General features: G+C 45.0%; 1 protein-coding gene across 4 annotated transcripts in view; it reads right to left on the bottom strand.

Annotated features, from left to right (window-relative positions):
- MYO18B (myosin XVIIIB) overlaps positions 1–23617 on the bottom strand; it is a 262880-nt gene that overhangs the window by 82658 nt on the left and 156605 nt on the right. For all 4 annotated transcript variants that reach the window (XM_023513322.1, XM_023513320.1, XM_023513324.1 and 1 more), the window contains 3 exons: positions 22687–22797; positions 20049–20153; positions 13891–14043 (listed from right to left, as the gene is read on the bottom strand). In XM_023513322.1, coding sequence (XP_023369090.1) covers positions 13891–14043; positions 20049–20153; positions 22687–22797 — 369 coding nt within the window. The remainder of the gene's footprint in view (positions 1–13890; positions 14044–20048; positions 20154–22686; positions 22798–23617) is intronic.

Below are 23617 nucleotides of genomic sequence, written 5' to 3'. Positions count from 1 at the left end.
CTCAGCCTCCCAAGTAGCTGAGACTACAGACACCTACCACAAAGCCCAGCTATTTTTAGACATGGGGTCTTGCTCTTGCTCAGGCTGGTCTCGAACTCCTGAGCTCAAACAATCCACCTGCCTTGGTCTCCCAGAGTGCTAGGATTACAGGCATGAGCCACCATACCCAGCCCAAGAGGGCATGTGACCCTGTGTAGCAAATCAGAGCATGCTCTCCTGCTCTGATATCCTCCCCCAATTGCTCAAGGAAGGAGAAAGGAGGAAAGGACATTTCTTCAGCACTCAAATATACCTTAGGCACTGCCTAGGCCATGCAATATTCTTATCTCTGAAGCCCAAAACAGCCCTGCAAGGAAGTAATCAGCCCTTATCATTCACAAATGATGAAACTGCAGCCCAGGGCAGAGAAATGACTTGCCCAAGGTCAAACTCCTGTCCAAGACAGTGAGACTCCAAACCTATGCCTTTGCTGGCCTGCCACACTGTCCCCTTGGCTCACAAGTCTCTATGATGGCTGAGTTCAGCCCAGCCACTTCCTCCCCACCCCTCTTCTTCTCATTCAGCATGAGAGCAATTGAGATTCCCGTCACATATAAGTCAACTACAAACCGATGAATAGCATTACTTTTCTATGCAAAGCCATCTGCCTGCTTTAAATACCTGGGTAAAATGTTTGCTTTGGATTTATTAACCTAGTAGATGAGTTGGCTAGACATATGGAATGAGGTAGGGAGAGGAAAAAATTTGATATTTTAGCAGAGTGATTAGGACCCGGATTTCTGGGTCATCTTGAACAACTTGGGGGATTTAAAAATACTGCATTGCAAATGCCGCGGGGAGAGCATTCTGGTTAAGAAATGGTGTCTTTGGCAGGCTAATCTTAGCACATTACAGGCCTTGACATCCCATCAGGGCACTTGGAAGAATCACCCTTCAGCATTAAGGTTTTCCCTGAAGGGAATCACCCACAGCTCACAGTAGAGACAGCCTTGACATACAGCAAAACTGTTAAATACCAACATATTAAAAACGTCAGGCCAGGCCCCCCAGTGGTCTGTGTGGTTCAGAAGTCTGATGACAGAGCCCCTAAGGAAAGTACAGTAGCCACCCTCAGATGCCAGAGCTCCTAAGACTGTACAGTAGCCACCCTCAGTGCCCTTGAGCTCAAACTATTCGGGCATATACATTACACATTCCATAATTTTCCTGACATTTATCTAGGGAAGGATCAATTATTGATGCATCGAAACCTTTCCTGAACATGTACTTTTCCATCTTCTTCAGAGTAATAATAAACATTATTATTAGAATAATATTCATAATTAACTCCCTATTAATAGTTTACCATGTTGCTATAGGACTGAATTGTGTCCCTCCCCCGCCCCAAATTCAAGTGTTAAAGCCGTGACCACTCATTCATATGGTGGTATTGGAGAAGAGGCATTTGAGAGGTAATAATGTTTAGATGAAGTAATAGAGGTGTGGCCCCCATGATGGGATTAGTGCCCTTAGAAGAAGAGACACCAGAAAGATAATTTCCCCTTTCTCCACCATGTGAGAACACAAAGGGAAGGCACCTGTCTGCTGCCAGCCAGAAAGAAAGCCCTCACCAGAACCCAGGCACATGTTGGCACCCTGATCTCAGACTTTCAGCCTGAGAAATAAATGTCTATTGTTAACACTGCCTGCTTCATTGCATTTTGCTAAGGCAGCCTGAGCTTATTTGGACACATGTATATGTTAATTCATATTAATATTATCAACATGTAGTATCTCTATGAAGTATATGTTTTCACTCCCATTTGATAACTGTGGAAACCGGGGCTCAGAAAGGTTAGTTGACTTGTCAAAGTCACACAGTTAACAAATGGTGAAGAAATCAGGACCTAAACTGAGGTCTCTCTTAAGTCTGAGGCTTTCTCTTATCAGCCCTGTGGAGTGTGCTCACCACCTGCTGAGCAGAACAGCTCTTCTTTCACTTGTCTTACGTCTATTTCTTTGAGGGTTCAATAGTCCTCCTAATTTTTTATATTTTGGGATCTAAGGACTGGTCAGGTCCTCCACAATTGAACAGACATCAAAAACCCCCTTCCTGACCTCCTCTCTGGTGCTGATGGAAAGAGGGAAGCATCCCTCTGATGCTCCAAAGAGAGAAGGAAATAGAAAATCAGGATAAAACATCTCCCAAAGGCCCTCCTTGCCCCCTGTCTTTTTCACACTCCCTTCGTTTATGATATTCTACTGCGTTCCTCTAAACAGCACAGCATCTGTATGCCCTGATATCTGTCTTCTGCTGGGCTTTGGGCTCCTTAAAGACCAGCTGGCTCTTGCTCAGCTCTGGTTCCCTACATAGTAGGGACTTACACACATGTACTGAGGAACCAAAGCAGAGATGTCAACAGAGGCATCAGTGAACCCACCTAGGTCAGCCTGACTTTGTATGGGGAGACTCCACTTCCTCTGTCCACAGGTCTCCAACCCAGACACCAGGCCTGTTCCCAGGAAGGATGAGATCTGGGACATGTGGACAGGACCCTTCCTTGTAGGAGGAAATGACCCGGATAGGAAGGGTCACTATAGCCTTGTCCTCCAAACCCCAGATTCCTGAGCTGGTCCCTTTCTTCATAGTCAGAATGAGGGCACTTCAAGAGAAACAAGAAAAGCCCTAGCTGGGTAGGAAATGAGATTTTTCTTTAATAAGGAGATTTTTTTTTTTTTTTTTTTGCTTAAAAGAAAATACACACATCATGCGTGTGCACACACCCACCCCTATACACACAAGCTTGAAAACCACCAGTGTAGTTCAAGTTCCAGCAGAAACTGATTGGGCACCGAGGGACTGAATTGTGGACTGGACTGGGCATAGGGCTGGCCATCATCCTGTGCCACTCCCACTTAACCAGAACACACAGCTAACCAGAACACCTTCTGCCTGACCTACTGATTTAAACATCGGATTCTAAGATACCTAAGATTGATCCATTAGCTGAGATCAAAAGTTTCTCAAGCCAGGTACAGTCGCTCACACCTATAATCCCTGCACTTTAGGAGGCTGAGGCAGGAGGATTGCTTGAGCTCAGGAGATCCACACCAGCCTGAGCAAAGCAAGATCTGATCTCTACTAAAAATAGAAAAGTTAGCCAGGCTTGGTGGCATGCCCCTGTAATCCCTGCAACTTGGAAGGCTGAGAGTGGAGGATCACTTGAGCGCGAGAGTTTTTTGTTGCTGTGAGCTGGACTGACACTACCGCACTCTGGCTGGTGGCAACAGAGTGAGATTCTGTCTCAGAAAAAAAAAAGAAAGCATCAAGACTTTCTCTTCATAAAAAGACCACTAAGACAATGTCATATCAGCCATGAACTAGAAGAAAATATTTACAATAGATGAACCTAGCAAAGAGTTTAAATCCAGAGTGTCCTGCAATTCACTAAGAAAAATACAGGCAACTCAATTGAGAAATAAGCATACACCTTGAACAGGTGAAAGTAGCTATTCAATGGTCAATATCACCTTTATAGGTGATCCACCTCATCACTCATCAGGGAAAGGCAAAGCAGAACCATAAATACACTTCCCTGAGAATGGCTAAAATTTAAATGAGTCATAATGCCCATGATGGGAAGCCAGGGGAAGTGTCCTACTCTGTTGCTGGAATGTAGATGTCTATATGGACTTTGGAAAACCATTTGGTACTATCTGCTCAAGCCAAACAAACAGGTGTACTGTGATCCAGAGATATCAGATCTATAGGTACATATCCTATAGAAATGCACATGCTTGCACCCCCATCTGCCCTCCTCATTAAAGGACGTGTCAAAAATGTTCACAGTGACTATCTTCATAATAACCAAAACCTAGACACAACCTACATGTCCGTCAATAGCAACATGGATAAACTGTGGTAGTCACATAAAACAGCAAGAAGAATGAACCAACTACCACCCTCGGGAATATCAATAGATCTCATATGCATAAGTGGAACAAAAAAAAAGTCAAGATACAGGCCAGCACTGGTGGATGGTAAGACTCCATCTAAGGAGCAGCTTGGGAATTCAATAGACAAAAGGCTTGCTTGGTAGGGGGCAGGCTCTTAACTGGCACCTGGCTTATCACTGACTCTCCCAAATCCCTGGTGCATTTTGTAACCAGCCTTACTGAAAGGCCCGGTGGAGGGCAGGCAAATTGGGACAGAGGCATTTTATATTCCCCAGGATTACTTAGTGGTTGAGACACTGGTATGATGATTATCAACTAGCTCATCTCAATTAGGCTAGGACTTTCTGCATTTAACGTTGAACACGATCTAGGAATCTCAGACCTGCACAAACTCAAATGGCTCTGAAATCAGAAGGATGGCGATTCAAATTCTAGTTCGCCAAAGTCAAGGAACATTCTGTAACATAACTGGCCTGAACTCTCCAAAAAGGTCAGCATCGTAAAAGAGGAAGAAAGACTAAGAAGTTATTACTTCATAAAAACAGAATGCAAGCAGTTTTGCATGCCACATTGGAACCTAAGCTGGGGAGAAATCGCTGTAAACCACATTAGCTGGGAGGGCAATTGGTGAAATTTGAAGAATCTGCAGAAAAGATCAGGGATCTGCAAACTTTTTCTTCAAAGGGCCAGATACAAAGTATTTTAGGCTTGGTAGGCCCCGAGGCAAAATCAAGTACAGAGACAGGCATTGATATAACCACCTTAAATACAACCATTTAAAACCATAAAAACATTCTTTCCTCACAGGCTGTAATAAAACGAACAAAAAAAAAAAAAATAGGCAGACGGCCAAATTTGACCTGCAGACCCTCGTTTGCCAAGCTCTGGATCAGAAAATAAAGTGTTTTTTATAAATATTAAATGTTCTGATTTCGATTAGGATAAAGGGACACTACGTCTGCAGCTTGTTTTCAAATAATTCAGAAAATGTCATTTAGAGAGAGAATGGTAAAGTCCGTGTGGCAAAATGTTAAGAGCTGGTGAATATGAATGAAGAATTCACAGGCACCCTTTGAGCTATGTTTAACTTTTCTGTAAGTTTTAAAGTATTTTAAAATAAAATATTTTTTAAAAATCCAGTTCTACCTAACTCTTTGGGCAATTGTCTCATGCAGACCCTCCTCCTACATGAAACGGAAGCTCACTGCCCGTCTGGTCAGTTCGCACTCACTCACTGGGCACTTGCTGAATGTAGCCACACTCCTACACACTGGCCCAAAATGGAAGGGGCCTCTGCTCTTAAAGAATTTACTACATTCCAGTGGATTTGGTGGGGGTGGGAATTAGGTCATGATGTAGAAGTCCACCATGCCTGGCAAAGTGCAAACCATCTAGGTTCATCATAAATATCATCATTTTGAGACGGTTATTATGACTGCTTTAGGACCAGGGCCTCCATGGCTGAACAGTAACAGGTCCTCTGGGGAGAAGACAGCCTTTTCTACCTATGATGACAGCAGCTCCGTCCTACATCATTCATCACAGCATTGAAAGTGTCAGTGTTTGTGGGGCCAACAGGCTTGTGATAACCATGTTTTTCACCAATTACAATTCAGTCTTTATCTCCTCTGACAGGAGTTTGTGTTAAAATTGAATCAATTCACTCCAACATAATCTTTAAAAAAAAAAAAAAAGTGTTTCAAATAAAACATTCGGTGAAGCCACCTGTTCTATAGTCCCCGATTGGGAAGAAGTGTTCCCAAGGTGCCCACTCACACAAAAGACTCCCAGCAGGGTCATCTTCCTGGAGCTTATTACTTCTTTCCAATGTATCGTGGAGTCATGGGTGATATGCGGTGACAAATGTCCCAATTAAGAGCAGTGGGGATGAAGCCAGGGTCATCAGTCTTCCAGCCCTAATGGGAGGCCGCAGGCTGTTGGCTAACCAGCAGTGGAGTTCACGGTGCAGAAGATGCACCAGGCCTAATGGTCCCACTTGAGGCAACACTGAGGCTGAGCCAGAATCCCCAGGTAGAGGGGGCTGCAGCAGCAGTTAGGGTGAGCAGAAAGGATGTGATGGCCCTAATACAACAAGAGGGCAACAGGAGGCACGTTGGCGGGGTACGGTAGTAGTTAAACTGTCCAATGAGTGCTACAGCCAGACTCCCCTGGCTTCAGTCCCCGACAGGCTGGACCTCTTATTACCTTTGTGACTTTGGGTAAGACCAGTTCTTAGAAAGAAAATGAAGGAAACAAAGGGGTAATTTAAAGAGAGCTATGTATAGAGAGAGTAAAGAGAGAGTAAAGCCAACAGAATGAGAGAGGAGAGAGGTGAAACCCTCACCCAGCCTGTGGAGGTCCAAGCTCAAGTTCAGTGACACACCAGTGTCCACCAAAGAGGAAAGGAAGGGAAGTCGCAAGAGCTCAGCCGGCAGAGGGTACAGCTTGGGCAAAGGTGAACTGGTTAGAGCAGGTGTGGCCCAGCCATTCTAAGTTGCTGGGGAGGGGTGACGAGAGGGTTGGAGGGAAGTGCTCGTCCTTGTAGGTTAAGGTCAAAAGCAAGGCCTTTACCCTGAGGGCAGTGGGAACTACTAATGGATTCTAAACACAAGAGGCCAAGATTGTATTTAAATTTTAAAATCCTCTCTCCAAAGATTAGGTGGCAGGAAGCTCGGGTGGACAAGACAGAGGCTAGCAAACTTGAGAGAAATCCCAGAAAGGGAGAGGAAGAGGGGGAGAGAGGTAAGTGCTGGGGAAGAAAAGAGAGAGAAAGAGTGTGAGCAGCTGGTGAATTACACAGGTGGTGTGAAATAAGGGGGGGATGAATTTCAGAGTACTTAGGGGGTACAATGACTGGGGCTTGGTGGCAGCTTTGTTCTCAGCATGCAGAGGGAAATATAGCCCCCAGCATGAATTAAGCAAACAACTGAAAACTTCAGTGCAAACCATTCTCTATGTAACACAAAGCAAATAACATATTCCCTTTGGGGAGGAGACAAAGGTCAAAGGCGTCAATCAAATTGGGGGAGAAGGGGAAGGAACTACTGTCCTGGAGCAGAAATCACCCTCCACTGTCTCCGTGGAGCCAGGTGCTGGCATCTGTTACTCACAGATGTTATTTATGCACAGTGATTATCTCAATTATATATCTTGGTTGCTGGAGCTGCTTCTGTCTCCAGATTAGTTTGTTTCCAGTGGAAACATTCCATGGGAATTAATTAGAAATTGGCTCTGAAAGAACAGGTGTCATTAGATCAACCCCACACCTCATCTTGCCTACCTGTTCCCGAGATCTTACAGAATTGTGTGCCCAGAAACCAACGCCTTCCGACAACTGACACCAGTAAGTGGAGAGTGGGAGCCAGTGCAGAGGGCTGTATTTTGAAATCTTTGTCTGAAGAGTTTTTGATTCAGATACTCCTTTCAAATTCCTGGTCCAGTGCTTTTTAGATACCAGCCCAATTAGCTGGGATCATCATGCCCCCTTTTATTTGGTAAGAAAATGGAGTCAAGGCAGGTGACTTGCCCCGGATCTATAGCATAAGGAAGTTACGAGTCAGAGGCAAGATTTGAAGCCTCTACACGATCTGCTGTGTTAATCAGGAGAATCTTGATATCTCAGGGGTTGACTGAGATATAGCCAAGGCTCCTAATGGAGGGAAACTGGATGGAAAATGACTTTCTAGACAAGGGGTGGGGGCAATGAGCAGTGGGATTGCCCACCTAAACAGAGAGGAGATAGACGCTCTGGCTAAAGGACACTCTCCTGGTACTGGGGCTATAATTCTATGTAGGCTCCAGTGCTTTAACTGGGACGATAATTATAATCCTGGCTTTTTTTTTTTTTTGAAACAGTCTCACTCTGTCACCCCAGCTGAGTGCAGTTGCATCATCATAGTTCCTGCAACCTCAAACTCCTCCTGCCTCAGCCTCTCTGAGTAGGTGGGGGCTATAGACATGAACCTCCACACCAAACTAATTTTTCTATTTTTAGTAGAGACAGCATCTTGCTTTTACTCAGGCTGGTCTCAGATACCTGACCTCAAGCGGTCCACCTACCTCAGCCTCCCAGAGTGCTGGGATTACAGGTGTGAGCTACTACTAGGCCTTAGAATCCTGCCATTTTTAACGAGTCCTTCTGGTTATGCCCTCCTCTGCTCAGTACCTTTCTATGGCTCCCTATTACTTTGAGATGAAGTGCAAACTCCTTAGCCAGGTTCACTAAACCATTCATGAGCTGGTGGCTCTGGCCTCCATTGCAGGCACCATCCCCTCTGCCCTTACACTCCATTGACACCATACCAAATGGAATATGCTTTTGGTCTTTTTCGTGCTCTGGTGCTCCCTCCTTAGAATGCCCACATGTATCTTACATAACCCGCAGTTCACTTCTGTCTTTACAGAGTTAGTGAAAGCTACCAGCTCCTCACTCGAAGCAAAATTAAAGGCTTCCTCTTCAGTGAAACCCAACTATTCCTCCAATATAGAGTTCGTCACTCTGTCATCTTAGAGTCTGCTTCTAGAACTGGGAGCCCGTCAAGGACAGGGACCTTGTCATCTCCCCTTTATCCCTGATCCTTGGCCCTGAATTCATCCCAGGGTGGAGGCCATATCAATATTTGCAGAATGAGCACAGCTCTCTGAAAGGTGCATTTGAACACATGCCCTTACCTGTGCACTTTATACCATAAATCTTTCTCTAGGTTAGCCATCAGCATGGCCAGCAAGCTGCCAAGGCCACAGAGTCCAGGCAAGTTTCTGAAGCTCTCACTGGCTTTTCCCTCATCAGCAGCCATAAGTTCCTTGGGACATCAAGTGATCACATCACTCTACTTTAGGAAGAGGCCTCAGGGAGGTCGCCCCACTTGGTGAAGGCCCCCAAATTAGCAAGTGCAGGATCCAGTTATCTGGACTCAAAATTTAATTAATTTTAAAGCATGGAGAACTAAGATGGGTCACTCTAACATACCTTTCTGTTAGTTTTTTCATCTGCAAAATGGCATAATTAAGACCTATGTTTCTCAAATGCTGGTTCTCAGTTCAGCCTCCAAATTTCCTGATGTGGTTATTTACAAATGTCAATTCTGGATTTCAACGAAAGCTTAATTTTGCAAAAGGGTGTCTCTGGGGTGGGATGAATAAATCTGTGATTTTTAAATGGTGCTCAAGTTCTCTGACATGCAGCCAAATTTCAGGACCCCAAAGACACCAAGGAAAAGGCTTGTATGCAGTAAGCACTTAATAAATGTTAATACATATTGGGTAAACCAAGTTGCAAGCACACAGGACTGTTGTTATTTATAGTTTCTGGACTTGTATTGCTGGTGCCCTTGGGCAAAGTACTCACCCTCTCAGAGTTTGGCGCCTTGTTAGTAAAATGGGTCAGAAATAGGAACATCCACCTTTTAAGGTTACGGCATGCTTATCTGAAATAACATACTTGGTGCTAAGTAAACCTTATCTGCAAGTCCCATCATTTCCAAATCGGCTCCAAGTTTGTCTCTTCTTGCCATCTCTATTGATACCCCTGACCCAGGTGCCCATTTCCTCTGGCCTAGAAGAGTGCATTAGCCTTCAAGAAGGACACCCACTCCTCCCCTCCTTAATTCATTCTTCACACAGAAGAACAACCATCTAAAACTGAGGTCCTCAACCAAAACTGAGGTCCTCAACCTCTGTGGTACCAGTCTGTGGCCTGCTAAGGGTGGGGCCTCACAGCAGCGGGTGAATGGTAGGTGAACAAGTGAACTTCATCTGTATTTACAGCCCCTCCCCATTGCTGACATCACACGTGAGCTCCGCCTCCTGTCAGATCGGCTGCAGCAGCAGATCCTCCCAGGAGCATGAACTCTCTGTACGTGTGAGGGATCGAGGTTGCACACTCCTTCTGAGATTCTAACACCTGCTGATCTGCAGGGAAACCAGGTCAGGGTTCCCATGGATTCTGCATTATGGTGAGTTGTGTAATCACTTCATTATATATTACACTGAAATAATAATAGAAGTAAAGTGCACAGTAAGTGTAAGGCACTTGAATCATTCCCTGATTGGTGGAAACTTTGTCTTCCATGAAGCTGGTCCCTGGTGCCAAAAAGGTTAAGGACCACTGCTCTACTTCTGTCAGACTTTGCTCAAAATCTCCCACTGGCTTCTCACTACCTTTGGCATAAAATCCAAACCTTCCAGACCCTGTGTGTTCTGATCCCTTCTTGCTTTTCCTTCACCCAGGCTAGTTTAGCTGATCCCCAAGCTAAACAAGATCCCCTACATTTCCCTATCTTGGGACCCTCTATTTCCCCCCTTTCTTTGGGATGATTTGTAACATTGTTTGTCTTTTGCATCAGATGTAAGTTCCACCAGGGTGGGCACCACACCTGTCTTTCTAACCATGACACACAGTAGGTGCTGCATAAATTCCCAGTGGCTGAATGAGTGAATGGATTGTTCAACACAATACCCAGCACTTTAAGAAGCAGCCACAGGCGAAGTTGGCTCCTTCTCCCTTCCCCTTCCTTTCTGCTTCCCCTGCCTGTATCCCTGCAGCCTTCAGGCAAAGGACAAACACCGCACATCTGAGAGGAGAGGCAGCAATGCCCAGTGTCATCACTGCTTTATTTGATTAGCTCTGACTCTGGCATCCGGGACACGTGTGCTGGGAGCCAAAGCAACTATACCCTGACCTCTGGTCCACGCGATCCCATCCTTATAACGATTTCCATGACAACAGCAACGGAAAGCCAAGGCTGTGGATTCCCTTTGATCGGAGCCGGATGCAGAGACCGGGAAGAAGGACTTTCAGAAGAATGATGCTCTTTGATTCAGCTCAAAGCGCCTTCATTAAATACCACTATTTCCCAAGAACACACATTTTAACCCTGCAGAGGGAGAATGCTCATGAATACTAAAGAAAAAGAAAGAAAAAGGAAAAAAGACACAAAACCACCCTAGTTCCTTTTCAAGAACACCCACCTGTCGGGGAGGGAGGCTTGGGTGCTGTGGCATCAGGAGCATTTTGATAAAAGATGGGCAGGCACGCGGCCTTCCTCCAAAGTGCTGCATGAACTCAAGGTGCCTGGCCTCTGGCTGAGCACTGGGACAGCTCCTCTGCCTACTTAAGGCAAGCCAACAGTCTCAAGCTTCTCTCCCCACCTGGTAGGCCAAATGGGTAGGAAGATTTAGTGGGAGGCAAAAAAACAAAACAAAAAAAAAAACAGTTCTAAAGCTGTACTTAGAATCACAAGCCCTGGATTTGGATCCTGGCTCTGCCATTTACTTGCTGTGCTACCTAGGGGATACTACCCACTGCCTCCGGACAAAATATTACCATCTGTAAAATGGGCACCTCCCTTTCCTGAAGTTAAGTGAGGGATGCATTTAAGCACAGGTGATTCTGGCTTTCTTTTCTTTTCCTTTCCTTTCCTTTCTCTTTCCTCTTTTCTTCTTTTCTTTTCTTTTCTCTTTTCTTTTCTTTTCTTCTCCAATAGGATCTCGATATGTCACCAGGCATGATCACAGCATGCTCCAGCACTGAAGCCCAGAGCTCAAGTGATCCTCTGCCTCACCTCCCAACTCACTGGGACTATAGGCACATGACACCAAACCCAGCTAATTTTAAAATTATTTTGTGGAGATGGAGTCTTGGTATGTTGCCCAGGCTGGTCTCCAACTCCTGGCCTCAAGAGATCCTGCCACCTTGACCTCCCCAAGTGCTGTGATTACAGGTAGGAGCCACTGCACCCAGCCTGAGGGATTTCTGACATGGCCGTGAAGAGGAGAGAGCGACCAGCCATCCTGGCTTGCCCAGGACACAGGACATTCAAAATGCCAAAACCAGAAAAGTCCTGAACAAGGCAGGATGTTTGGTAGCCCTGGGAGAGGGTGGCATGAGGAAGGAGACGACCAAGGATTATAGAATGCACAAGAGGAAGGGCCCCTGAATGTCTCTGGTTTAAGAGAACTTCACTTCTGTGATATTCTTTCCCCAAACCCATAAATGTGGTCTAATCATGAGAAAGCCATCACACAAACCCAGATTGGGGGGGGACATTCTGCAGGACACCTGGCCCGTTCTCCTCATGAATTTCAAGGTCATTAAACACAAGGAGAGATGGAGAAACTGCTCCAGACCAGAAGAGACAGGGCAGGCATGACAACTGAATGCAGTGTGGTGTCCAGGGTTGGTGAGACCCAAATAAAAACTGAAATTAGGTTCCTCTGGTTTCAGGTCCTTGGACAATTAATGACCTAGCACATGGTGGGGGGTGGAGGATAAGGAGAGTGGAGAGAGGGAAGGAGGAAGGGGCTGGGGGATCACGGGGGTGGTTCATCTTTGGGGGGAGGAACACTATTATAAGAGGGTCTTTATCTAACACAAGCAATTAATGTAACCTGATTCTTTGTACCCTCAATGAATTCCTAACAATAAAAAACAATCTTCCATTTAAGCTAATAAGCTGTGCCTAAAATGCTGTTATACAGATAGAAACTGACACCGGAGACTGGGAACAAGTAGAAGCTCCGAATCCCTGTCTCTGACCCCTGGCGCTATACTCTGCTGCCTCCCACTGCCTTCCTGGGGGACCTGCTGACCAGAGGAGCTATTTCTTCTCAGGGAAGAGAGAGGATCACTAGGTTTTGAGGCAGGAGATGTGGTTTCCAAGCCTGGCTCGGCCTCTGGCTGCTTGTGTATGACCTTGGGTCTCTCGGACCCTCAGTCCCCTCATCTATAGGCCAATGGATTTCAACAGAAAAATACCTATTATGTGCAAGGGACTCAATGGACATCATCAGAGATAAACAAAGTGTGATTCCTGCCCTCAGAGAGCTTGCAGTTCTGTTGGGAAGTCAAAGTTTCTAGCCATCTGAGTTTCTGGGGATATACTGTGAAGAAACCCCCTAGCCACGTGGCATGGATGGGGCCAATGATGTAAGACCAGAGAGGAGGAGGAAGGGATGTCAACCCTCCAGGAAGAGGAGGTGGTGGAGGCACTTAGGCTCAGCAAGATGGCTCCTGCAATGGGCACGTGTGACTTAGAGGATAACACCACAGGCGCAACACTCTCTCAGGGCATCTTCACCTCCCTACAGGGACTGGTAGCAAATCCTGAGTCCCTGCCACATCATTCAGCTCCATGACCTCTCTCCTACAGACTGGAGCCACCCTGCAGAACCTCTTCACATGTCTTAAGACCCTTGGCCACATGGTCTGCAGCCAGAAACACCACACTCATCTTGCCTCCGAGATTCTCACTTCCTGCCCTCATTGCACCATCCACTCTCAGACCTGTGCTCACTCCTGGCCTCTGCTGAGGTAGCTGTGGATGGTGGAGCCTAAAGATGTGGGTTCAAATCCCGATGCTGACACTTTCAAGCGGTGCGATTCTGGGTGGGTAATCGTACATCTTGGTGAGATGAAGTCTGTGATTCTCACCCTATTCTGCTGCTCTGAGAACACCATGAGAAAACATGTACAGAGGACACTAGGAGCACCCTGCACCTGGCAAGGGCTCCAGACAGAGCCAGTCAGATCAACATCAGTCTAACAAGACGTCAAACCTCCATCGTTTGTTATCACGGTTGCTGTTACTAAGAGTTGGCTTTGTGGTACTGGCACTATTGCTATGTGGTTTGTATCCAGTCCTCATGGACGTACACACACATACACACTGCACTCAGCCCTTCTGGCCTAGGCACTGCTCCGCCCAAGCCTTCCAGACAGACATATTCTGCCTTAGCTCTGAAGAAGGGGACAGGAGGCCTCCTTAGACCCCTTCTCTTCTTACCTGCTTTGGTTACGTAATGCTTCCAGTCCTGCAACTTCCCCCATCTCTCTGCAGGTCTGTGAATGTCAGAGGTCGAGGCCATGCCCTGCCCCTACCTGGGAGCAAGAGCTGTTCTGCCCCAGCTGCAGCAGGCTCCCCACTCTGATCCTCCAGGGAACCCCATGGCACCCACCTGGCTGTGCACTTTCTCCAGATCCTCCTTGCTGACTGAGGTCTTGCTATCCTCCATGGTGCCCAGAAGGAGCTGCACATCTGACAGTAGTGCATGTGTCCTCTTGAGGTCCCTCCGAAGACGCTTCTCCACGTCAAAGTCCCGATGGCCGATCTAGAAGCCAAAAGAAGGGCCGGCCATGAGATAAGATAGCAGAGCAGTGGACAGGGTCCAACCTTTCTTGAACCAGATCCTGCATTTGCCACCCACACTGTGTGACCTTGGACAAGACCGTTCTCCTCTATGAGCTTCAATTTCTTCATCTGCAAAATGGGACTGGCACCAACCACACAGGACTGCTGTGAAAATTACACCTGTGCCTAGTGCAGTGCCCAACACAGGGTGAATGTGCGAGAAAGTCTGCTATCACTACTGTTATCCCGGCCTGTACAGATACAAAGCCATTCTGTCTCATCTTTTGCACCAAAGTCATCGATATGACCTTATCTCATCTTGTAAGAGCCTACTCATGTGCCAGGTAGGTCCCTCTGGGCCTAGCCAGGTTCTGTCGCTAGAAGTCAGGACAGCACTTGGCTAGACAGGGCATGAGGGGAGTTCTGGAGGTTATTGATATTGATCTTCATTTTTGTGCTTTTTGATGAGTTTATGCAAATTTATTGGGCTGTACACATAGGATCTTGTGTGCTTCTCCGCACCTATGTTACACCTCAGTAAATTGTAACTGTGCTCCTTTTGAAGATCTAATCAATCTTTTCTGTCCTTTAAGCTGGTCCCATTTTGCCAGTTGAAGGACAGGCAGATGAGATCAGTTTCTGCAGTGGGACTTTACCCCAGAGACGAACACATTCCTTTCCCCCAGAATTCTAAATTGGCAGAGGACAGTTGTCAAGTGGGTCCTGAAGAAGCCACATCCTGGACTGGTCACCAGGAGTGTGACCTTAGACTTCTTGATGACTTGCAATCTTGCAATGGCTAAAAGTACAGGCTGGGCCAAAGTGGAGGAGGGGCAGGACTCCTTGGGGGCCCCACATGAAATTCCCACAGCCTGTGATCTCTTCTAAAGAAACACAATGTGTCAGCATCCCTGAAAGAAACAAACGGCCCCCTTCTTGGACTCTTTAAGAAACCAGGGAAAGACGTAGACGACTTGCATCAGAGGATGAGTCTTAAAGTGGGGTTCAGATGCCTTCACGTGGGACTTGGTTTCCCCACAGCTAGAAACTGGCACCTCCACAGCAAGTGCTAACTATTTCCTGGGATGCTCAGAATGGCCCAGAATATTCTAGAAAGACCATGGGGTTAAGAACAAGATGACAGGTTCATCATTTGCTGATATTGGGAACCTTGACTGAATCATGGCACTTCTCTGAACCTGAGTTTCCTTGTCTATAAAAAGAGAGGTTAAAAAAAAAAAATCCTTGCCCTTCGTGTTGAGATAAGACAAGGATCAGATGTGATAATGGATCACAAAGCACTTTGTACACTGTCTAGTATTTTACAAATATAAAGGATTATGAGTATCGTCTGATGACCTAGAATGAGCTCCTCTAGACTTTGTATTACTATTTCTCTACAGCAGGTTTTGAATTATTTGAAAAATGAGGTGGGTTCTTAAAATACAGCCCTTTTTCTCAGATGTATTGCTTTGGAAAGTTTAAAATGCAGGTCCCTCTCTCTCTCTATCTATCTCTCCATCTATCTATCTATCTATCTATCTATCACCTGCTGAACTGTGCTGAGGGCTGGGTATTGTGCCAGCCCTCTTTTGTCACACGTTATTGCATTAAACTCCTGTGGAAATCTCTTAAAAATAGACATGATGATGATTGCCTTTATAAATGCAGTACTAGCATACATTTATGGACACTTTCTAAGTGTCATATTACTGTTGTAAACACTTTTCAGTGATTAACACACTTAGGCATTGTGGTGAATCAATGAGGTGTGTGGTATTATGAGTCCCATTTTACAGATGATGAAACTGAAGCTTACTGAGGTGAAGTAATTTGCCCAAGATCATGCAGCTAGTAAGTGGCAGAGTTGGGATAAAAATCCAGTTTTTCCAGCTGGAAAGAGGTGATTTTAGTAAAATATCCCTTGAGACAGAGGAGCATCACCGAGCTCAGGTTGGAGTGGAATAGGGACATAGGGGGCGGCTCCTCCCAGTTAGGGGAGGTCAGGCAAGGCGCTGCCGCTAGAAGTCACCGTGTGAGCAGAGACAGAGGAGAGAAATAGTCTGGTACACGCACTTCTAGGTGGTTGGCATGAGGCAGGAGTGGAGGCGGTCACAAAGTGAGTAGGTGCTGTCATGAGGAAAGGCAGGGTAGGTGATAGAAGGGGTACTCGGGGGCTATGCAGGAGATTGGAGCCCAAGCAGCTCAGCAACCTAACATGAGCCTCTAACCACTGCACCACAGTGCCCAGTACAACTTCCAGCTCAACCCGAATTTACTTAGAACACAGACTTGGACCATGATCAAATGGTTTTTCCATTTGTGTCTCCTCATACTCTGCACACATCCTAAAGTGCCTGTGATTCTCCTATGGGGTGAGTTAGCATCAGAGACATCTCCTGATTGGCACTGACCATGCACTAGAGATGGCTCATATTCTACCAGCCTCACTGCCAGAAAGCCTCTGAAAATGCTGGCACCGTCTCCTTTCCAGAAAGCATTACAAACAGAATTCTCAACAAAATCTCAGACTAGTCATCCTCCCCTTTATAATGAATTGCTACAAGAAAGGAGGGCAAAAAGAAACCCTCATTAGGTTAATGAGAAATAAATGTCATTCTGTGAGTTCTCATTTTGCAGCACAAAGATTCAAACTTGGATAAAGATGGTGAATAATTAACCAATAAATCTAAATGATGTTTAGTGTTGCTTTGGGAAACTATATTCAACCCTCAATTGGTTCACCATTTATCATACAGGCAAATTATTTGGGGTGGTTGCTAAATGTCCATTGTCAAAGCACTTTTCAAGCACTATTAAAATATGATCTAGAAATTCTGTTAGGGACAATCAAGCCCCTTTAAAGAAGGGAAATTGAGTCTTGGAGAGAGAATGGAAGTTGCTGAAGGTTTCGTGACAAAATAATGGCAGATCCAAGCTACCTGAAAATACTATTCAAAGGAAAATTTTAAAAAAGATGGTTCACGTAAAGTATGTTTCTGGTCAACTGGACCTTATTACTTTTAAGCACAAGGAAGTTAGATGTGAAAAATTACAGACTTTCAAATAATATAGAATTCATTTAAAATCCACTTAAAGCACTAACTGGCTAGATGATCCTGGCTAAGTTGCCTTACCTCTCTGATTATCATTTCTTTCACTTATATGAAGAAAATAATAATACCTATCCCACAGCACTGCTTTGAAAATTAAAGTATGTTAGAAAAAATTATGATTAAGTACTTAATTTAAAAATGTATTAGATAAGTACTTAATTTCTATTCACTATAAGAACAGAAATATTGTTTGTGGCTTCTGAGCCAGCAATAGAACCAAAAGAAACATTAACAACATTATCTAAAAATAAGACAGCAATCAAGAAAGGGCAAAGAAAAGGAAAACAACAAATGCTAATCACAAAATAGATGATACAAATAGTTTCAAATATATTAGGCATTATAATAAATGTAAATAAATTAAATTTTTTATGAAATGTCAGAGTCTAAAATATTGGATTTAAAATTCCCAGCTACAGGCGGGGCACAGTGGCTCACGCCTGTAATCCTGGTACCTAAGACTATGAACAGGCAATTCATATAAGAAAAAAACACACATAAGCATGTAAAAACTTCACCAGTAATGCAGGACATTTAATACCTAATGTCAAGGAAAAACATTAAAAATGTCTTGACAGTGCCTCAGACACTGCTGCTCAGTGTGGAAACTGCCACAGTTACATTGGTGAACCACTTGGGCCATATTTCACAATTCCAAAATTGCACCTTCCTGGGAGCCAGCAATTCCCCTTCTAGCTACAGACCCCGGAGAGACTCTTGCCCATGAGCACAGTGAGACACATGTAAGAATATACCTTGACTGTGTCTTTAGGGCGGAAACAACTACATATCCAATCGAAAAAGGGGGTTTAAAAAACAAATGCTGTGTAGCAGTTAAATGAACTAATTAAAGCTATATGTATTATCATGGACTAATCTCAGAAACACCATATGGAAGGAGACCAAGAACGGTGCAGAATCTGTACGTGGTCTCTGTTTAGAGTTGAAATATACATACAAGGGAATTTCACACTCCAGCCTCAGGATAATGGCTTCCTCTGGGGGAGGGAGGGAAGAAAGAGGAAGGGAAGGAACAGAGTAAGATTTGCAAGGGAAATCAAGAGGACATTAACTGTTTTTGAAATGTTTTGTTTCCTTAATGACTTCTGAATCAAATATGGCAAAATGTTAGTTTATGTGAACCTTGGGTCCTTGGTACATAAACACCAATTATATTATCGTTTCTACTCTTCTACAGATCTGGCAAGGGTTATAACAAAAACATTTGAAATCATCAAATGGGGTAATTTTGATGACTAACATAAAAGTGGCATTTATCCGTCTAAATAAACTTACCTTCCCTTGACATGCAAAATTTATTATGACAATACTTATTTTAAAAATATTTCTTTATTGGATTATCTACTTTGCATTGTCAAATGAACTGTTTTGAATAGAATGCAACCTTCTCTGACTGATTCCTGACTGTCCTTCTGGAATTTGGTGCTGGGCTGTGCTCTCTTGCACTGATATGGAAGAAAGACACCTCAATGGCTCTGAATTCAATGGTCCCAATTTCTTGTCTGGAAAACTAGAAAACCCAGAGTAAAAGGAAGATAATGCATCTTCCCTGTTGTTCCCTGGCCTCCAAAGCTCCCTCCTGCTGCTATGATGGTCCTGCACAATTACTCAATTAATCCACTTATTTTAAAATACACAATGAGCACCTATTTTGTTCAAAGCCTAGCCACCCTAGGTGACCATCTGCAGTGGACCCATGTTCTTTTGTGAATGAATTTAGGAAAGGATATTGATCATAAGACTGTTACTGATTAGCGACACTGAGCCCTTGGGAAGCAAATACATTAAAATACACTCCTGGGCCTCTAAAAGAAACTGTAGAAGTCACAGCCATTTCTCTCCAATGTTGGGTTTTCATGTGGCAGCAGAACAGGCAGGGAATGGAATACTCGGAGGATGAAAGAATGAGTCCTTGCAACTCTGGAATCAGAAGCTGACTCTGAGCTCTGCCGGCTACTTGAGTACAGGAGTTATTCTCAGTAGGGAAGGACGTTTGATTTTCATCCCCAGAGGACATTTGGCAATGTCCATGGACATTCTTGGTTGTCACAACTGGGGGGTGAGCTTCTGGCATCTAGTGGGCAGAGCCAAGGTGCTCCTCCATGTCCTACAGTGCATAGGACAGCCCCCACCATAGAGAATGATCTAGTTCTGAATGTCCATGGTGCTGGCTTGACATTGAGGGCAGTGATCACAGTGGCTTCACAAGGTTCTGCTCCCCAGAAGCTCCAAGTGGTCCGCTGGCTCACTCAAAGCCATGTGCACAGATGTAGTCCCAGCTGGAGTTTACAGTGGTGTTTACCTGACTCTGAGCCTGGTAGCTTCTAGAAAAAGTCGGGTTCTCTCTAGAGCAGCTGTGAGAGCGGTGGCCATTTGCATTCACCCCATTAAAGCAAGGACTGTCTACACTAGTGGTTCTCAACCTTCCTAATGCTGCTGCCCTTGACTACAGTTCCTTATGTTGTAGTGACTCCCCCACTCCCCGTCTCAGTGTTAGGAAGGTTGAGAACCACTGGTCTATGTGTTTACCACAACAGGTGCTGAAGGCAAGATGAGCTCGCCTACTGCTCCGGCTGAGCCTTTTCTGTTTACTGCCATGGGTTCTTCCAAAAGCCCTGCTGTTTGCCGGCACCTGGAGGTCTCCTTGGAAAAGCCAGTAAGTATGGCCAGAAGAGAAATGGCGGTGAAGGGGGCACTTGGGGAAAGGTGGGACAGGCCAGCTAAAATGCCCATTCCTTGACCTTTCCTGAGGACCAGTGGCTGGCACCCCTCCAACTGGTGTCCCCATGAGTTTGTCTCTCTAACAGGAGCATGTCCTTTTAAATGTCTGCTGATGTCTCCTGCTCACCTGATCACAAAGGGTTCCAATCAAGCCTTCCAAATCCTGCTTCTCATGGAGGACCATCTGCTTCTCTTCATATTCTTGCTCCAGCTGCATTTCCAGCTGACGAAGCTGTGGGTACACCGGGCAGAGGCGCACATAGGGTGAAAGAGCTCAGTTCAGACAAATCCCACAAGTCAGGGACCTTTGGGAGGAGGGAGGGATGTGGAACACGTGGCTTTATTCCACAAAGGCCACCTTTGGGAATTGGGAGGGCATGTCTCTGTTGGAGAACTCAAGAGCCTAGAAGCTTGGGAGCTGGTCAATGATGGGCCCCTTGACTATGAAGCCCCTCCCACAACCCCCCAAAAGAAAAGACACCTTCCTTCTATGGCTATGAGCACTGATGGAATATGTGAAAGTCTTGGCACTCTGATTCATTAAGGCTGAATGACAATATAGCCAACATATTAAAATGCATCCACCTCCCTTATTAAATATACTATGGAGCAGTCAAGAAAAGTTGCATTTGAAATTATTGGTGTTATAAACTACATGTGTCCCTCTAATATTCATATGTTGAAACCCTAACTCCCAGTGCAATGGTATTTGGAGGTGAGGCCATGAGGGTGGTGCTCCCATGATGAGATTCGTGCCCTTATAGGAAGACACAGCAGAGAAAGCTCACTTCCTCTTTTTCTTTCTCATGATGTGAGGCTGCCATGAGGAAGAGGCTGTCTACAAACCAGAAAGAGAGCCCTCATCAGGCAGTAAGTCTTCGAGCCCCTTGATTTCAGAATTCTCAGCCTCCAAAACTGTGAGAAATAAACGTTTGCTGTTTAAGCCATCAAGTCCATAGTACTCTGCCATGGCAGCTTGAATGGACTAAGGCATTTGACTCTGAGAAATTCATTTAATTCATAGTCGGCCCTGACTTCACTGGGATTACCTGGCAAACACAGGCACTCCCCACTCGAGTGGATACCCCTCTGCAGCTGGGTTTTGCAGATGCACTGCATGTACCATCCTTGATCAGGTATATTACCTCTTCTCTTTCCCTCATCTCCCCTTTGTACCACTGGGGATCCTACTTCATAGATGGGCAATCTAAGTCCTGAAGAGATCTAAAGTACTTACTCTTACATCAGTGGTTGTTTGGAGGAATTAGTGTCCTATCTCCTAGCCCCAGCTCTCTCTGCCAGGCAGAGACAGCCCCAGCCTTCCCACCCAGGTCACTAACAATTGATTTCCTGTCACAGTGACAGATAGACTGGACAGAACAGTCACTTGAATGTGAAGTCAATGTCAGTGTGCGTCACAGGAGAAAAACACCTTTCTCTGACTTCACTCTGTCCCATTATAAATCTGTTCACAGAAAAGCCTCAGGAGGGTCTGGGTCACATCTCCAACTCATTGGAGTCCTGGTCCAGGGCATATACCATACATTGAGGTGGAATGGACCAGAAATTTGTGCAACCTTCATCTGAAGGAACATGGGCAGGGACTGCGGGCATTCGTATCTTGACCCATGGAGGGCAAAAAACAAAGAAAGAAAAGAAAAAATACTGATTTATGGTCATTTCTATAGAAAGCAAGTTCATTTTAAAAACTTTCTTTTAAGAGTGAGATCTATGGGGCACTCTGGTCATATCTGGTTTTAGAATAAAGACTAGAAAAGTCAAAACTCATTTTGAAAAATATACAAAATAATGAAAAAAAATCCCCACTATATAACATGCAAGGAAAAGTGTCCTGGAGTGTGACCTGCAGAATATTCATTCCCATGTGGTGTTCACATGTAAGATGGGAGGAGGTGGTGGGAGGGAAGGTCACACTAGGGTAAGTGTGGGGACCTGTTACATGAGGCTTAACTCAAAGCTTTCCAGCAATTCCACTTTAAGGATTCATCTTACATTCGCATCAGCCAATACGGCTATAAGAATGTTTGTCACAGAATCAGTTCAAACCACAGAAAACCAGAAACAAACTAGCTGTTCAGTGAGAGGGGATTTGTTGAATAAACGAGAGTACATTCTTAGGGTGTAATAATGTTAAGTTAGATACGTATTTACAGACGTGAAAAGAGGCCATGACAAACTGCTGAGTCAAAAGAGGAGGCTTCAAACACCACGACCTCATTTTGCGAGAATGATATCTCTGCAAACTCGTGTGCGTGCAGGCACAGTGAAAGAGCGATATGAAAGAACATCGAAAACAGTAATAATGATGGTTTGTAGGTGGCGAGATTTCAAGGGTTTATTGCTTTTTTATACACTGTTTGGAATGGCTGCCAAGATCTTGGATAAAGTGTAAGAAATGATTTGAGTTGCAATGGAAATAGCCAGAAGAGATTGGTCCCATTATTGAAACATAGAAATCCTTACCCACGGCATCAGTCACACATGGCATCTATGGGCTCTTACTAGAAATCTTTGCATGATTATACTGTAAAGTTTCAGGGCTTCTGGAAGTTCCAAGGTCATATTTAAGATAGGTATTTCTGCCCCTAAGCCCTTGGAGCTACCTTGGGAGCTAAGGTCTCAGGTGCTTACAGAAAGAGCCTGTCCCTGGGCTTCTGGCCCTGGCCTCCTCCCTTCTCTAGGACAAGGCCATCCAGATTGGGCTACCAGGACCTGAGGGTACCAATGTGCTTGTGCTCACATACCCGTTTCTGGCAGGACTGACGGACATCCTCCAGTTCTTCCTCCTGGTCCTCACGGTCCTTCTGATGCATCTGCTTCATCCGCTCAATCTCCAGCTCGAACCTCTGGCGGAGCTGGGGGTGGCAAGGACAGTGTGTGAGGGTGGCCCACTCTAACTCTCCTGACCCTGCATGTCATCCTTGATGCTCCAATTGTGTTTTTCATTTTTGCAATGCATAAAATGAAGGTCAAGTCATCTCCCTAGGAACCCCGGAAGGTCAGAAATGGTAGATAAATAGCCCAAAGGCCGCCGCAAGCCCTTCTTATGGTTATAACAAGTCTTACGAATCAATCATGCTCTCCCACTGAGTTTAGCCTCAGAATTCTTCTCAACACTCCTCTCAAGATGAAACAAATTTCTCACCCCTGGAGCGGGCATCAGCTATGTTATTGTTTTGTTTTGCTCTGTTTTGTTTTATTTGGAGGGGTGGAAAAAGTTTAAAACAAAACAAAACAAAATTTTATAAAGGTACAGAAGCCTAAGGAGGGAGGTAACTTGGCAAGATGTTGGGAAAATTCACATCGTCTCTGGATCAGTTCCCTTTCCCTGTAGAAAGCAACCATCTTAGAATACTACTATGAGAATTAGGTGACAAAGGGCTGATAGCTAAAATATACAGAGAACCCAAAATAATCATCAAGAAAAAAATGAACAATCCTGTTTATAAGTGGGCAAGAGACATGAACAGAACCTTCTCTGAAGAGGATAGATGAATGGCTAACAAACATGAAAAAATGCTCATCATCCCTAATTATCAAAAGCACTCTGAGATATCACCTAAGCCCAGTGAGAACAGCCCACATCACAAAGCTGCAGATGCTGGCGTGGGTGCAGAGAGAAGGGGGATTGCACTTCTACTCTGCTGGTGAGATTGCAACCTCAGCCATGTTTCT

The sequence above is a fragment of the Otolemur garnettii genome, unplaced genomic scaffold (assembly GCF_000181295.1).
Source record: "Otolemur garnettii isolate 467f Iridium unplaced genomic scaffold, OtoGar3 scaffold00038, whole genome shotgun sequence".
NCBI lineage: Eukaryota > Metazoa > Chordata > Mammalia > Primates > Galagidae > Otolemur > Otolemur garnettii.
Note: the sequence above shows the minus strand (reverse complement) of the source record. Positions and strands in the feature narration are given on the sequence as shown.